This window comes from Lactuca virosa, chromosome 2 (genome assembly GCF_052849685.1).
Source record: "Lactuca virosa cultivar CGN04683 chromosome 2, Lactuca_virosa_CGN04683_v6, whole genome shotgun sequence".
Lineage (NCBI taxonomy): Eukaryota > Viridiplantae > Streptophyta > Magnoliopsida > Asterales > Asteraceae > Lactuca > Lactuca virosa.
The window spans coordinates 213,719,081-213,735,092 of NC_136427.1; the positions used below are offsets into that span (position 1 = coordinate 213,719,081).

Consider the following 16,012-nt stretch of genomic DNA (forward strand, 5'->3'; position numbering starts at 1 on the left):
TGGAAGCGCTTCATGATATGGTGAAAAATGATATGAATGCAAGGTTATACAATGGGTTCATAATTGGAGATGTAGCCTTAACTTTGTCTCATTTGTTCTATGCTAATGGCGTTATTTTCTATTGAGAATGGAGTAGAAGAATATTATTAACATTCTCACTTTGTTAAATTGCTTTCACAAGGCTTTTGGTCTTAATGTGAACTTACAACAGTCTAATTTGTTTAGGGTGAATGTTACTCATTCGATGGTGACTTCATATGCGACTTTGGATGGTTGTAGGGCAGAAATTCCATTCTTTCATTTGGGTCTTTCGGTTGGAGAAATGATGCATCATACAACATGATGGAAAGCGCTTATGGAAATTTTTTATAAGAAGCTCTTCATGACAGATCAAACTCCTCTTTGTTTGTGGAAGGTTGATGCTTCTTAGGCTATCCGGAGTGGGTGTGAACTGACACATGAGTTTCCTATGTGGCATACATTTGATACACTAACTCACTGGTGAACAATGCCCCGTGTACCGATGGTTTTGTTGTGGAGTGACTTTTAGTGGATGGTAGGACGAAACAAGACGAGCCTTTTGATTGGTTCATTCATTTTTCCCTTACATTTTCTCTCATTCTCTCTCCTCATTTTTGCCCCTTCACTACCAACCCACCGATGAACATCATTTCCACAACCTAGTGGGTTGGTTGTGGCATGGTAAAATACTTATGTGACGGTGAGTTGGCTGGTGGTTTGACTGTGACCACTCCCCACGGCCTTAAAAATGTTATGGGTTCTCTTTGTATCTATTACATGTCTTTGTTTTGCATGCCAGACATTGTTAATAAATACTTGGAGAAAGTTTCTTTTGGGGAAAAAAGGAAGGGGATCGGAAATTACATTTGATAAGATGGGATACAACTTTGGTTAATAAGAGTAAAGGTAGCCTGTACATTGGTTATTTTTGATGCTTTTAACAGGGCCTTATTATACAAATGGAAATGGTGATTTCACCATTATATCATTTGGACCGATGTGATAAATATATTTCATGGACGTGATGGTGGTTTTAACTTCAATACCCACAATTTCGTTCTGAATTTAGGGATATGGTGTAAAGTTATCGGAACAATAAGTTAGCTACATGATCTAGATATCATTCCCAAAAAATACGATTCAAAAAAATATTAGAAATGGTGAAACGATTGACTTTTGAAGAGATACAGGGCTTCGAGAAATTCCTTTTATGAATTGGTTTCCAAGGTTGTTTTTATCGGAAACAGTGAAGGATTGTAACATTAAACACATATGGAATGGCGTGAAAATGGATCAGACATGTAAACAGTGGCATTCTTTTAACACACATTCAACAGAGGAAAATCCATCGATTTCAAAAATCGTAAGGGTTCAAGTCCCTCTATAACCAAAAAGACCATTTGGCTCTTTAATTTTTTATCGTATCCATTTTTTTCTTTATCTTTTTTTCGTCAGCGGTTCAAAACTCCTTAGTATTAATAGGAATTCTTAGCTTTTTAATCCTATTTTGTCTATTATATTGTAATTATTTGTTAGTTCTTTATTAATTTTTCTATAATAAAATTCAATCGTTATAGTTATATATATATATATATATATATATATATATATATATATATATATATATATATACTAGTTTATAATCCGTGAGAACCACGGTTCTAAAATTAATTAAACTTTCATATTAAAAAATCAAAATTATTAATCAATTATTTTAAATAAATTACTACTTAAAATATATTTTTTAGTTATATAAAATTATAATCGTTGATTTAAATAAATACGTGAAGTTATATCACCTTATAATCTGCATAAAATTTATTTTATTTTTAAATCTAATGTTATTAATTTAATATAATTAAAATGAAAAGTTTAAAATTTAAAATTTAATGTAATTAGGGTGAGAAATTTAAAATTTAAAATTTAAAATTTAAAATGGATAATTAATATGTTGACAAGTGGCATTGATGGAGAACATATAATATTAATGGAGAGGTCTAATATAATGACACTTGTCAATAGGAGAATAAATTTATTCATTTATTAGAATATATATATATATATATATATATATATATATATATATATATATATATATAAAATCAATCTCTACTTTTCATTACCAAAATAAGGAAACAAGGATTTAAACAATATTATACTAAATTCTCTAGTAAATACCATGCTAATTATAAACATTCATTTAATAAAGCTTTGGCAATTAAATGACTAATTATGGAATATTGAACCATTAGGTAAGGGTGAGCTTGGTCTGGATTGGATCAGTTTTGGGGTAAAAACAAACCCAAACCCGACTTATCAGTCTTATGAAAATTAGAAACTAAACCAACCTAAAACCAATGGATTCGGTTTTTCAGTTTTCTGTTTTACCCATTCAATTTCAGGTTTGGTCGGTTTTAAAACCGGACAATTTGAATCTTATTTCTCAAATACTAACCAATGAATTTTTGGGTTATGACTGATAAATCCTAAGACTTTAGATTATATAATGGGAGGTATTTGCTTGAGTTTGATCCCATGTCGATGTGGGATGCTCAATTGCCATTTAAAAGAGATAGAGTTACCTATCTTTTATAATAGAGAATTTTGGCTGGGTTTTACTCCTAGGGTCAATAACCCCACGGTCTCAAGTATAGTGGTAGACCAACTTTACCTGCGGACAAAGCTTCAATAACATGTAATTTATAAATATATACTCAAACATTTTGCAGAATAAATATATTTCATTTAAATCGGTTTGGTTTGGTTTTGATCGGTTTCTAGATTTTTTAAAACCAAAACCGAACCCAATATTTCGGTTTTCCAAAAAAAATCAAATCCAAACCGTCGGTTTCTCATTCGGTTCCGGTTTTTGGTTTCGGTTTTATCGGATTTTCGGTTTTTGGGTTCGGTTTTGCTGACCCCTATCCATTACATCATATGTAAAATATCAAATACTTTACTTAAAAGATTAAATAACGATCGTTCAGGTAGAGTAAAAGTTTAAATATGATCATTAATTTTTTTAAGATCATTATAATTACTTTTTCAATCATTGTTTTAAAGTTTATTTTTTATCGAAAATAATAAATAAAAATTATGTAAATTCATCATTTTTCAATTTCTTTCCATATTGATTTTCGAAAAAAAAAATTATATGAAAAATATGCACCATATACACAAATTACTTGAGAAAAAGTTTTTTCTTTTTGATTTTTTTTTTTCAACGAATCACCTTTTATACCAACGTCTTAGTCAATTAATACTTTTTAATATATATATATATATATATATATATATATATATATATATATATATATTCAAAAAGTTAAAAAAATGTGTATGGTTTTTCTACCTTTGTTTTAGATCTTATCTTATATAAAACAATAACTAAATACGTTAAATTCATCATTTATTAACCTATTTTCATATTGATATTAGAAAAAAAAAAAGTTATGTAAAATGTGCACCATATGCACACATACACAAATGAAAATAGGCATATATGCACATCTCCATATGTGCACACTAATGTGAAGACGAAAAAATCTTAACAAATTAGGACGTTGCTATAAAAAGTGTTTTGTTGAAAAAAAAAATCAAAATAAACGTTTTTCTATTGATGTGCATATGGTGCACATTTTACATTATATGCAATAATAATAATAATAATAATAATAACAATAGTAATAATAATAATAAATCGAATATCGGTGTGGGCGTTCAAACGTTCTGTACTGATATGTATGTTGTATGTTTGTTGATAGGTCGGTGGTAGAGCCGAGGACTTTATGTGGATGCATTGTATGTATGGTAGAATATGTGGTGTATCAGAGAACTCATTAAGGTTTATGCTTATAATTATGGATAAAAAGTTTTGTAGGTTGTTCGTAAGAAAAATTAAGCGGGACTGTACACACGCATCGAATATATTCGTTTACGCGGTTTTGTAAACTTAACTCTGAAAAAGAATAGTTTCAATCAAACAAATGTTATTCAATGATTTCTGAAACAAAGGTTTTAACTGGTTAATCTATTTTTAAAAAAATGACCTTACAGAAATGGGCTATAATCAAGCATAGAGTCACACAATAAAATTGGACAACGATCTAACCGATGACATCAGAAAAATTAGGGTACAACTCCACATTACCATCTAAAACAAGAAATTTGTCTAGTTTACTCATATTACCAGCGAGCAGTTAGTTCAAGTAAAAGAATAACCTCCACGAGAGACATCAATAAAACATATCCAAAATGAATTGATTAAAGCGTCAACAACATCACTATGAAAAATCGAACCAAAATTCTCACTTTCAAATCAAACCTCATTAAAATCACTCATATCAATAACAACCTGACCGGACCATCTAGAATTAAGAAATACGTAATGGCCCCGTAATGAGTATTCTGAAAGGCCTTAACAACCAGACTAGCAAAGACAAAATAGGCCTTAAAATCACTTCAATTTAATTTTTTTCATCTTGATTAAGACCACTCAACAAGCACTAGTTATTATACATATTAAAATACATACCCTATATGGTAGACTTTTTAATTAAACAGTCATAAAGAAAACAATTTGTTAGACACTCATTCAACTAATGGTTGCTCATATCATTCTTTCAAAAGGTGGATCAAGCGGATAAAGGGTTACAATAATACATTTTAGGGCCTTCAAGAACCCGCATCCTTTCTCTCTCTCTAGCTTTCTTTCTCTATCCTTCCATGCATTAATTTGTTGCACCTCATGTTTTAAAACTTATACCAAATTATGTTTGTATGTTTTTAATAGGGATTAGCATATGGACCGGGGAACCGGCCGGAACCGGTCGGGCCGGGACCGGGACGATATTCTTGTGGATTTTTGGAACCGGGAACCGGTAGGAACCGAAACCGATAGAACCGGCAAAAACCGGAACCGTATGTTGCTATTTTTTGAGGACCAGTTCCAAGATTTGAAGACACGGCAAGAACCGGTAGGAACCGGAACCAGTAGAACCGGCGGTCTGGTTCGGTTCCTATTTTCCACCAAGTTCGGTTCCCGGACCGGTTCCGGCCTGATCGGTTCCTTTGTTCATCCCTAGTTTTTAATTAGTTTTATATGTTTTTGATAATTAATTTTAAATGATTTTAAATAATATGTATTTATTTTAAAATTAAAAATTGAAAACATTGAGTGGATTGAGAAAAAGTTTGGAGTTGGAAAGATAAAAAAATAAAAAAAATACACAGCGAAATGAGTGGGTAAGAAGGAAACGACTCCCTCCATCCTTGGTTCTCAAATAGAAACACATGGACAACAATTATACTAACGTAAATATAAAAAACAACCATCTATATAATGCTATTAAATTAAATATTACATACTTGCCAAAAGTTGTCATTTGGAAAACTAATTAAATAAAACTAAAGAACAACTCCAAAATTAAGTCGACAAACATTTACCAAAGGACAAGTGAACACTGAAATCTCACTATAAACAACCACTAAACACTAAAAGCATCAACGTCTCAGTTTATTTTGCAGAAGAAATTCTTCATATACAATTATAAAACAAATAAAAAATAAAAGGAATCAAAATAAAATAGTCATGAAAGGGACAATGCGTCACGCGATATTCATTATAACAATGGAGTTTTGATTGATTTATTGTTTATTTACACTACAAGATAAGTAGAGACTAGCAATGATACAGATATAATGGATTCAAAACGAACAAAATTCTGTGGAGTCTACGATGCATAACACAATACTACTCCATTTATGAGAGATTTGCAAAATCATCAAGCTCCAGATTTTGACGAATTTTATTTGTTGATTGAAATAAATGATATCAGTAGATTACAGGCATAGTTGAATTAGGATTCCAACTACCTCCTTCCTTGAGGTATTGCATGTATCTTGCGAACTCTGGTTTAGCTGTCGCCTTCTTCTTCCGGCTTTTCTTCTCGAATAAGCTGAAAAGGGGATCAAGTTTGCTCAGTTTCTTCGCTTCTCTTTGTATGAAATTTGGGACTTTCGGTTCTGGAACAAACTTCGCCGGTAAATCGCCGAAGAAATTCGGAGGCAACGTTGTGGATCTGATCATCTGAGGCTCTGATAATAGATCGTCGGCGGTGGGTTCGCTGATTAATTGATCGTATCCCCGGCGACCTTTCCTCGTGCTCATCGCTCTAAACATGGCTCCGCAGGTGTAGTGAGAAAAAAGGAATTTGGGGTTGAGTTTTGAGGGTTGAAACTTGAAATGGTGAAAGTCGTAGAAGATGGAAGGTTTTGTAGGCGTGAGAATTTTTTTCAGATGGTCTTCGATGGTAGGCGATACAGCGAAAAACAAAATCTCGGAAAGTCGGTTTGATGTGAGATGTTCTTTGAATAAATATAAAATATTAAAATATAGAAAAAGTTGCAAAAAGTGTCCCTGTGGTTTGTTATTTGATGTGGCTAATGTCAAATCTTTAAAAAGTATGAATTTGGTCCTTTTTCACTTGTTATTGGTTTCTTTAAAAATTAAAAAGAATCCTTTATAATTTAATTTTTAGCCTATCTTAATATTTGTTAAAAATTTAATAAACTTAAAATAAAAACAAATCTCACCTTCCCCACCCATCCTAAGCATCATAAGTGATTATCTCTCAATTCTTGTTTAAAGAAAATCATAAACAACGCTAACCCACCATTGTCAGACCATCATTGGGAGCACCATCGAAAATCACCTAGAGTATGCACAGGAAACCTGTAGAACCCAGTGGACCAATGCCAATGTGTACTCTAAAGCTTATCAACATCAAGAAAAAGTAAGGACGAATGACATTGAAAAAATGTTCATTGTATCGCCTACCATAAAAGAGTAAAAGACCATCCGAACAAATCATGTTTTGGAGATATATATATATATATATATATATATATATATATATATATATATATATATATATATATATATATATATATATATATAAACTTTCAAACTTTATTTGTTAAGGTCCAAACTTTCAAAAATTTATGAATATGATATGTTATGTAGTTTTATTGTGGGTTTGGTCCTTAAAACTGTAAAGACTCTTTTATATATATATATATATATATATATATATATATATATATATATATATATATATATATATATATATATATATAAAAGTCTTTACAGTTTTAATGACCAAACCCACAATAAAACTACATAACATATCATATTCATAAATTTTTGAAAGTTTGGACCTTAACAAATAAAATGACAAACCGTCAGGGATATCTTTGGCAATTTTGTCTAAAATATATCATACCCAATAAATATGATGTCATGGCTTTTTTTTTTCAAGTATTTCTATATTTTTTTATGGATTTTTTTAAAAATATAATAATTAGTTTTACAAGAACAAGGAAGGTATTTAAAATAATAAGTATCTGGCGTTCGCATCATTAATTTAATGTGCAAAAACCTATTAACAAGTTATAAAGGTTTGACTTCACAAAGTCTATTTAAAATATTTGATCGTTCAAATTCTTAGTTGTTAACAAAATTGTATGAATGGTCATTTGATTTGATTTATAAAAAGTAAAGGTATCATTGGATAATGAATTAAAAGGTAATATACATTTTGATTTGTACATATTTGATAAATAAGTTTTTTCGTCCATATTTACCCCTTCAACTTGTTTAATTGTACATATTTACTCTGGCTATTTCAGGTAAGCCGGAAAAAATGATTTAAAAATGGTAATATATTTCTCATTTTGTACACATTTATTTCTTAATATTTTTTTTATACATTCAGTCCTTAATATTTTTTTGTTGCAAAATAAGTCTTGTTGTTTCCCTACACACTCAGTACTTATGATCCGTTTTTTTTAGGGTTTTTTTCTCACGTCATCCTAAGCGGCACAATAATTAATAAGTTGTTCGGGATGTTCATGGGTATGACCATCGCGACATCGGCTGCTTGGTTGCTTAGTTCTTGTGGTTTGGCTAAGGTATTGTATTCTGAACGTCATAACTTCTTCATACGATCATATATTTTAATGATCTTCATATCCGCACGTTCGTATTTGAGTCTACTACAATTTTTGTTTAGATTACTCTCGTTAAAAAGTAATATATTTTTACTTAGGATCTTTATATCCATGCGCTCTTTATGAATGTATGTATAAACGTTTTTTTATATGAAATCGTAATTAAAAATATATTGTTTTTTAAAGGGAGTAATCTAAACGAAAATTATAATAGACTCAAATACACACATGTGAATATAAAGATCATTAAAATCTGTGATCGTATGAAAAAGTCACGACGTCCGTAACACAAGACCTAAGCCAAACCACAAGAACTAAACAACCAAACAATCGAGGTTGCGGTGGCGGTGGCCATAAGCATGACTAGCCCCGAACACCTTATTAATGATTGTCCCAAATAGGATCTTGTGAAAAAACCTAAAAAAACGATCATAAGTGCTGAATGTGTACAAAAACAACAAAAGACTTATTTTGCAACAAAAAAATTATTAATGACTAAATGTGCAAAAAAATATTAAGGTCTAAATGTGTAAAAAGTGAGAAATATATTACCCATTTAAGTCATTTTTTTTCGGCTTACCTGGAGTAGGCGGTCATAATAACTAAATGTGCACAGTTAAACAAGCTGAATGGGTAAATGTGGACAAAAAAAACTCAGTGACCAAATGTGTAAAAATCAAAAAATATATTACCCTTTTATGTCATTATCCCTATCATTAATATACGACACAACAAAATACATATATGAATGGTCATGTGATTTATAAAAAGTAAGGGTATCATTAATATATGACACAACAAAATACATAACACAAAACGAAATTAAATTAGAATTTATGTTCGTCTTTTGTAAAAAATACAATGTCGTGTTCAAAATTCGACACTATATTAACATTGTTTATCATGTTTATTTTGTTTTCATGTTTTGTAGGATTAATTACAAATTAAATATAATAAAATTTTATTTTATTATATCTTTTTTGTGTTGGTCATGTTTATCATGTTTTAATTGGACTGTTTTCGTGTTAGTAAAATAAAACACAACATCGTGTCGTGTCGTGTTAGTATTATATAAAAATTTGTTGTGTCATATTGTGTTGCCTAAAAACACGACATGAATACCCGATTTTACACCCCTAACAAAAAGTCATATGTTTGTTCCCTATTTTTTTTCTTGATGAAGATAATACATGTGGTTTCAATTTCTTATATTGTTGGTCACTAACATATATATATAAAATGACTTTTATACAATTTCATTATCTTTTTATCCTTTTGTTTTATATATTTACACAACACCCTACACCCCACCACATCAACCATTTCTTCTTCGTAAGCGTAATCAAAGTTTTAAAGTATGGCTAAACCTTCAACAATACCATCCACGTTTTAAAATCAGAGTGTTTGATTATAGGTTTGTGATTCCGGTTTCTAGACTTCATTTTTTTTATCATTCCAAATTATGTGTTGAGTAACGTCCCAAAAATACAGAGTAAAATTTTCATTTTAATTAATTCAAAATCATTCATTCATTATTCCAAAAGACGATCAGAGTAATAGTATTTTCAAAACATCAGAGTAAAATCATAAACAATCATTGCAGAATAATCTCCAGGGGATGCAGTGCGACCAAGTCGGGTCCTTCCTTTTGAAACCAGAAGTACCTGAAACATTTTAAACATAAACTGTAAGCACAAAGATTAGTGAGTTTCCCCAAAATACCTCATACTATACATACATATCAGCCTAAAGCTGTAACGGGTCTATTTCACCCCTGAGTCCCTTCCGACTCATTCGGTGTTTTTCAACCGATCGAGTCTATTCATACACATGTCTATTTCACCCATGAGTTCCTTTCGACACAATCATTGTTTTCAACCGAACGGGTCTATTTCACCCCACATACATATAACATACAGGCATACATGCATACAACAAGAGTCACAAAGACATCAAGCACATACGACACCTAGTGTCCTACAGTATAGTGAGAAGACTCAATTGAACTACTCAACAGAAGCCCAACAGTTACCTCAGCATCAGAACAGCCAACCCAAACTTCCTAAAACCAAACCGAGATCAATCCTTATTCAAATACTCAATTCTACCCAAGTTTGACCAAAAGTCAAACTGGTCAAAAAAGTCAACGGTCAAAGTCCACAAGGTCAACGGTCAGCTTAGTCAAACTCAACGTCATGTCGTGACCATTCCTTGGTCACGTCATGAGAATGCAACAACAAAACAATCACGATTCTAGGCACTGTCATGCCGTGACATTAACTATGTCACGTCGTGACTTCTGGTCAGAATGCCAAAATCTTCATTAAGTGCTTAATCTCTTCAAACCAAGGCTCATAACCTCAGATCTTATAACATCCTATTTCCTGCCATTTCTGAGCCATGAACCGGAAGTCGATTGTGTGAGGTTTTGGGCCTTAATGAGGCAAAGTTTAGTCGTTGTGGAAGAAGGTAATTATAGTTAAGAGATTTTACCCTTGAATTGTGCTTTGGGCCGAAGGGTAGAAAAAGAAAATTCATAGGCCGGGTTCTTGCGAGAAATAAGGATTTTTGTTCAAGAAATTTTTGGTCCAAGATATTTATATAGTATTGTAGAGCTCTTCAACACCTTTCTGTGGATATAAAGAACGTCGAAAATGGAGTTGGAACGAAGATAGGCGTACTAGGGCATACCTAGTACGTTGGGCGTAAATTGAGTATGTTGGACATACACGATCAGTGCCCAAACCCTATTTTCGTGGGTTGAGCCCTATTTAAGCTTCTTAACTCCCCCAAACTCATTCCATTCTCAGCCTCCACCTCTCCAACACCCTCTCATGAAACCCTAACCCTAGATTGATCCTTATGAGAAAAAAGAAGGTGTTTTTAAGTTCTTTGGAGTGTTCTTGGTGCACCTTAGAGAAGAATGAACTAATTAAGGAAGTGTTGGTTGCATTGGAGCTTGTAGATCCAAAATTTGTTCACCTTGATCTTTCTTCTAGAGGTGACGGTTATAGCTGAGATTCGGAGTCGGGACCTCATCAACTATTGTTCAGATTGAGAGGTGAGTTTTCCTCACTGTACTTACGGGTCGAAGGCACCAAGGTCGGCCCTTTAGATTGATATCCTGGTTACTGTATGTTGCTATGTTGTAGTGATCCCTTAGATCTGTATCCTGGTATATAGGATGTTGTTATGATGTAGTGATATGTTAGATCTGTATCCTGGTATATAGGATGTTGTTATGTTGTAGTGATATGTTAGATATGTATCATAGTATATAGGATGTTAGCATGCGGTAGTGATCTTTAGATCTGCCTGTTTGTCTGTTGATTGGTTATATGTTTATATGTTATGTATATGTCGACATGTTATGTGTGGTTGGGTTGAGGCGGTCATGTTTTGTGATGAAGGCCAAGATACACGGGGTGGTCCAGATAGACTGTAGGCCATGTGAGGCGGTCTAGTCAGGCCGAAGGCCCAACGAGCGGTCCGGATATGTTGTAGGCCGTGCGAGGCAGTCCAGTCATGTCAAAAGCTCGGGAGCGGTCCAGATAGGCTGAAGGCCCTACGATATGGTCCAGCTTTGATGAAGGCTCATTTATGCATGTTGTTGTTTTTTATGTTTATGTGGTGGTACTTTGGGGGAAACTCACTAAGTGTTGGCTTACAGTTTTTGGGTTATGGTTTCAGATACTTCCAAGGATCATGGGAAGGCAAAGGCGTGACCATACACATCCTGATTTTATGTTGTTGATCTTGGGAAACTATGATTTTAAATAATATTTTAGAAACAATAGTTTTGTAAACACTTTTAATAGTGAATGGTTTGTTTTGAAAAGTTTAAATTTTTCGTGATTTTTAGGCGTTACAAGTTGGTATCAGAGCCTTGTTTTGAGCGATTTGGAGGAACATCTGTGTGAATCTAAGCTCAAACTAAGGAACTGGAAAGGTTTTAAATATGATTTTCAAAATTGTTTTCCAAAATAATCAAGAAAGGTTGTGATGTGGATCAGTCAGAGCCAGCATGTAGACCCCAAATTACTGTTGGGTTTTGAGCATTCTAACACTCCTATGGTGTACATGCAACCCTATAAACCTTAGATCTATGTTTTCTCTATTATACATGCAAATATTAACTATTCCAAGGTTTCATCCTAACTAGCATATTATGAAGCACCTTTACTACAAAGTTCTAGTTAGATGACATACCTTTGATGTAGCTTGATGTAGCTTGATGTCTTCAAGCTTTAAGAGCTTAGCCCCAATAGTGTGGAAGCCTCAAATGGAATCACAAATCACCAAAACACCTTGGAAGAACTTGAGAGAATATATATGCACACTAAAATCGGCCCACTCTTATTTTCACACACTTGTGCCAATTTTGTGAGCCAATGACCCCTTTATATATTATGGAGGATTAAGGTTACATCCATGTAAACCCTAATACCCATGACCTTTCATTTACATAGGATCCATGGGTTAAAAGCTCCATGGACCATCCATGAAAGCTTAGCCCAACCTAAATGAACTTGGCTCATTCCATATATATAAGAGTCCATATTTAATTAGTTCTTTTTGATCACTTAATTAATTCTAAATTAATTCTTGATCAATACTAATTAAATAATATGATTCCATATTAATATATTAGAACTTATAATATATTAATATAAATCATAAATATACTATTCTCAAAAGACTATCCATATAAATTGTGCCGGTGAAGTGCAACCCAAATGGACCATGCCGGGTCGGGTCAAGTACATACCAAATATAGTTATGGACTTAGACATTAATCCAACAGTCTCCCACTTGGATAAGTCTAAAACTATTATTGAGTATGACTTCAAAACCTAATTGGCAATCGTAGCTCTTAAAGCCGCTGTCGAACTCTGACCTTGTCAATGACTTGTCCATTAGATAAGGGATCATATATTCCTCCATTCTAGATATCATATGGACTGAGACATGGATTATAATCATTCTCTCTGTCCATTTGTTGTTTCCCGATTTTTGATTTATGATGACTGACTGATTGAACAAATGAAATCAGTCCTGGCTTGGCCAAGCACTCATATGTGTCATCGCTAAATCATCGAGGGGCCCACAGATATCGCTTTTATCCCGAAGGTAAAAGGAATGGATAAACTTCGACTCACATGGCTTGTTCTACTACTTGTTGAATCATACACAAAGGCACGTTTTATAACATCGAGTTACCAAATGCGTTTTTGTGCAATCAATGTATAACCAACTCATAGTAACAACTCATATCTCTAGGTTTGAAGAATATAAGATATTATCGTCTCATGATCACTCGTGATAAAATCCATGAAGTGATTCAAATGAGCGTGGGTTGAATCCAATACTCAGAACTTATGAGCACTCATGAGTGTTGTAGCACCACTTTGTCCACCAACTTGGACCTCTACAAACTAACTCATGACAGTCTTGATTCATATCTACTTCCAACATACGACCAACTGTGGATAGTTTGAATAACTTAATCATTCAGGAAGAGCGACTTAGTTATTCTGGAAGTCAAAACATGCAAAGTGAAACACAAGAATAAATGAATCAAATATGGTATCAAACCCTATGAATATAAATAAACACTTTTATTTATCACCATACTGATTACTCATTATTCATTGTTTCGGTTTTATCAACCTTATACTTAAATTAAAAACACTAGTTGTCTCATGCTCCAAGCATGTACACTATGTTTTTCTTAAACAATAGCTTTGCCATACACCAAGTATGCACTCTATGTTTGTCTATGATCCTTACTTTGTGAAATAAACCAATTGAACATAATTTCAATGATTCTAATTTCACACTCCCAAATCCTTATCGAAAAATGTGAGAATTTCAAATTCCTATCATTTATCGAAATCTGTTTAGATTTTAAACTTATATGCACTGACCCTCCTGTAATGAATATGTGCAAAGTCACAAAGACTTGTCAACATTCATTATAAGGTATTCCAATGGAGATCAACTCCATGGAAACTAAGTCTCATATTCAAAGTACATTGCTTTGGACATGCTTCTTGCATTAAGTTTTCTAATATTACACAGATAACTTCCACCTATGGAGACAACTCCATATTCTCATTTTGACTATCACTTCTGAATAAGAGATGCCTCTTTTCAGAATATGTCAATATGGTCCTTCCAAAATTAGCACTATACTTCCAACTGTTCCTGAGCAACCAATCTTTGGTAAACCTCAAATTGTCCTCGACAATTGCTTAATCATTTTAGTCATATCAAATTCTAGACCTTTTCCCTTCTTAATGCCTCTGGGCATTTGGAAAAATTTAGAAATGACAAATATTATAGCACATGCAATCGATCCTGTACCCAAAGCAAATGGTATACGATTCATGATGTCTCACATAAAGACATGATTCTAGACCAGTCTTTTGCTACAATATTTTTATTTGCCATGTTTTCAAAATTTGACTATGAAGAGGGATGCCGTAATCATAATCGAATTTTGAGAACGCAATATATAGAATTTCCTTAAGTTGAACCAATCCAACATGAAATTCATATATATATATATATATATATATATATATATATATGTATATATATTCTTGACTAAAGATGATTAAGGTCTCAATCTAAGCCTTTAGAACTGAAATGAAGTATATCCTCTCCCTTAATTATAGCAAAACAACTTTTTCAATCCCTGCAGCCTCACGAATTGAAACTTTTGTTTTCTATAATTAACATTGCTAACTTGCAACACTAACAATAATTATCATGCTCCCACTAACATGATGATTATTAGCTGGACTTCTAGAAATCAATACTTTATTGACTTTCTTACCAAAGTTCAGATTTCTGATACGAGATGCTTTGATAAAACTTTATCAAAATCATATACCTTTCCTTAGATAACATGTATGTGTGTCTAAACAATTTCAGAACTATGAAAAGGGATGCCGTAATCATAGTCTCAATTGTTTAAACCTTTTGTCATCTGCTTCAAATCTACTTGGTGGAAGTGTTTCCTCACCATCATTTTCATGAATCGGAGAGAAACCTTATGACCCTTAGATTTTATGGTGTATGTGTTCTTATCCATGTGAATCGTCAAAACCATAGTCACAAGACAAGGATAATGACAAATCCAAACTCATATGGACTGAACTTATGCAATCTTAACTTCTTGCCACCTGGCAGTACAAGGCCTGCCATTGCTTCCAAGTTGTTATGCAACCAATTGAGAACTTTCAGAACTCCTATGCAAAGCCAACTTTAACTCGAATGGGCACAGAATATGTCAACACGATAGGTTATAAACCTCAAGTCGTGTGCTAGTGAAGAACCTCATGTTTTATTCTTGATTAGTTCTTGAAATTCTTTTTAGGATCTTTAAGACTCCCACTATCCTCTTGACATATAAGACTATCTTGCCAAATATTCAAGAGATAGTGCAGATTCTTTATCAAGACAAACACTTCACACAATTGGCCTTAGTTGGTCTTTGTTTTATCCAAAACATCACAACTTGCCAATTTCAAATGTACAAGAGTAGGACACTTTTACTCTTACATTTGACAAGTGTTTTAAACCTTTCTTTAAGATATGTCACTCAAGTTACAATCTTGGAGTATGACTCTAAGAATTGTTTTGGAACGAAGTATGACTCATCTTCCTGATCTAACCATTTCAACAATTCATGACTCCTCTTCTTAGTCATAAGAATGCACTAAGATGACCTTTAGAGGACTAATTGTGATATGATTCCTAAATCATTAAGATGACCACAAACATGATACTAAAGTACTCTCCCATCTTTTCAGATTTGAGAAACTTTTATCTTTCTGCCTAATTTGATTCTTCTCATTCGTTCTGCCATACATTGAGACTTTTCCAATGTTTCAGAATTATACTTAAACTTGTAAGTATAACCATATTTACTAAACTTTAGTAAATCAAATAGTCTTAACGAGCTTTGTGGTGG

General features: G+C 32.7%; 1 protein-coding gene across 1 annotated transcript; it reads right to left on the bottom strand.

Annotated features, from left to right (window-relative positions):
- Nucleotides 1–5,854: 5,854 nt before the first annotated feature.
- Nucleotides 5,855–6,190, bottom strand: LOC145158208 (uncharacterized). Its single transcript, XM_079077136.1, has one exon. It carries the CDS (start codon nt 6,188–6,190, stop codon nt 5,855–5,857), a length of 336 nt encoding a protein of 111 aa, XP_078933262.1.
- Between the last annotated feature and the right edge of the window lie 9,822 nt (nt 6,191–16,012).

Coding starts and splice junctions, on each gene's coding strand:
- LOC145158208 (XM_079077136.1), bottom strand. CDS start 6,190: ATGAGCACGAGGAAAGGTCGCCGGGGATACGATCAATTAATCAGCGAA.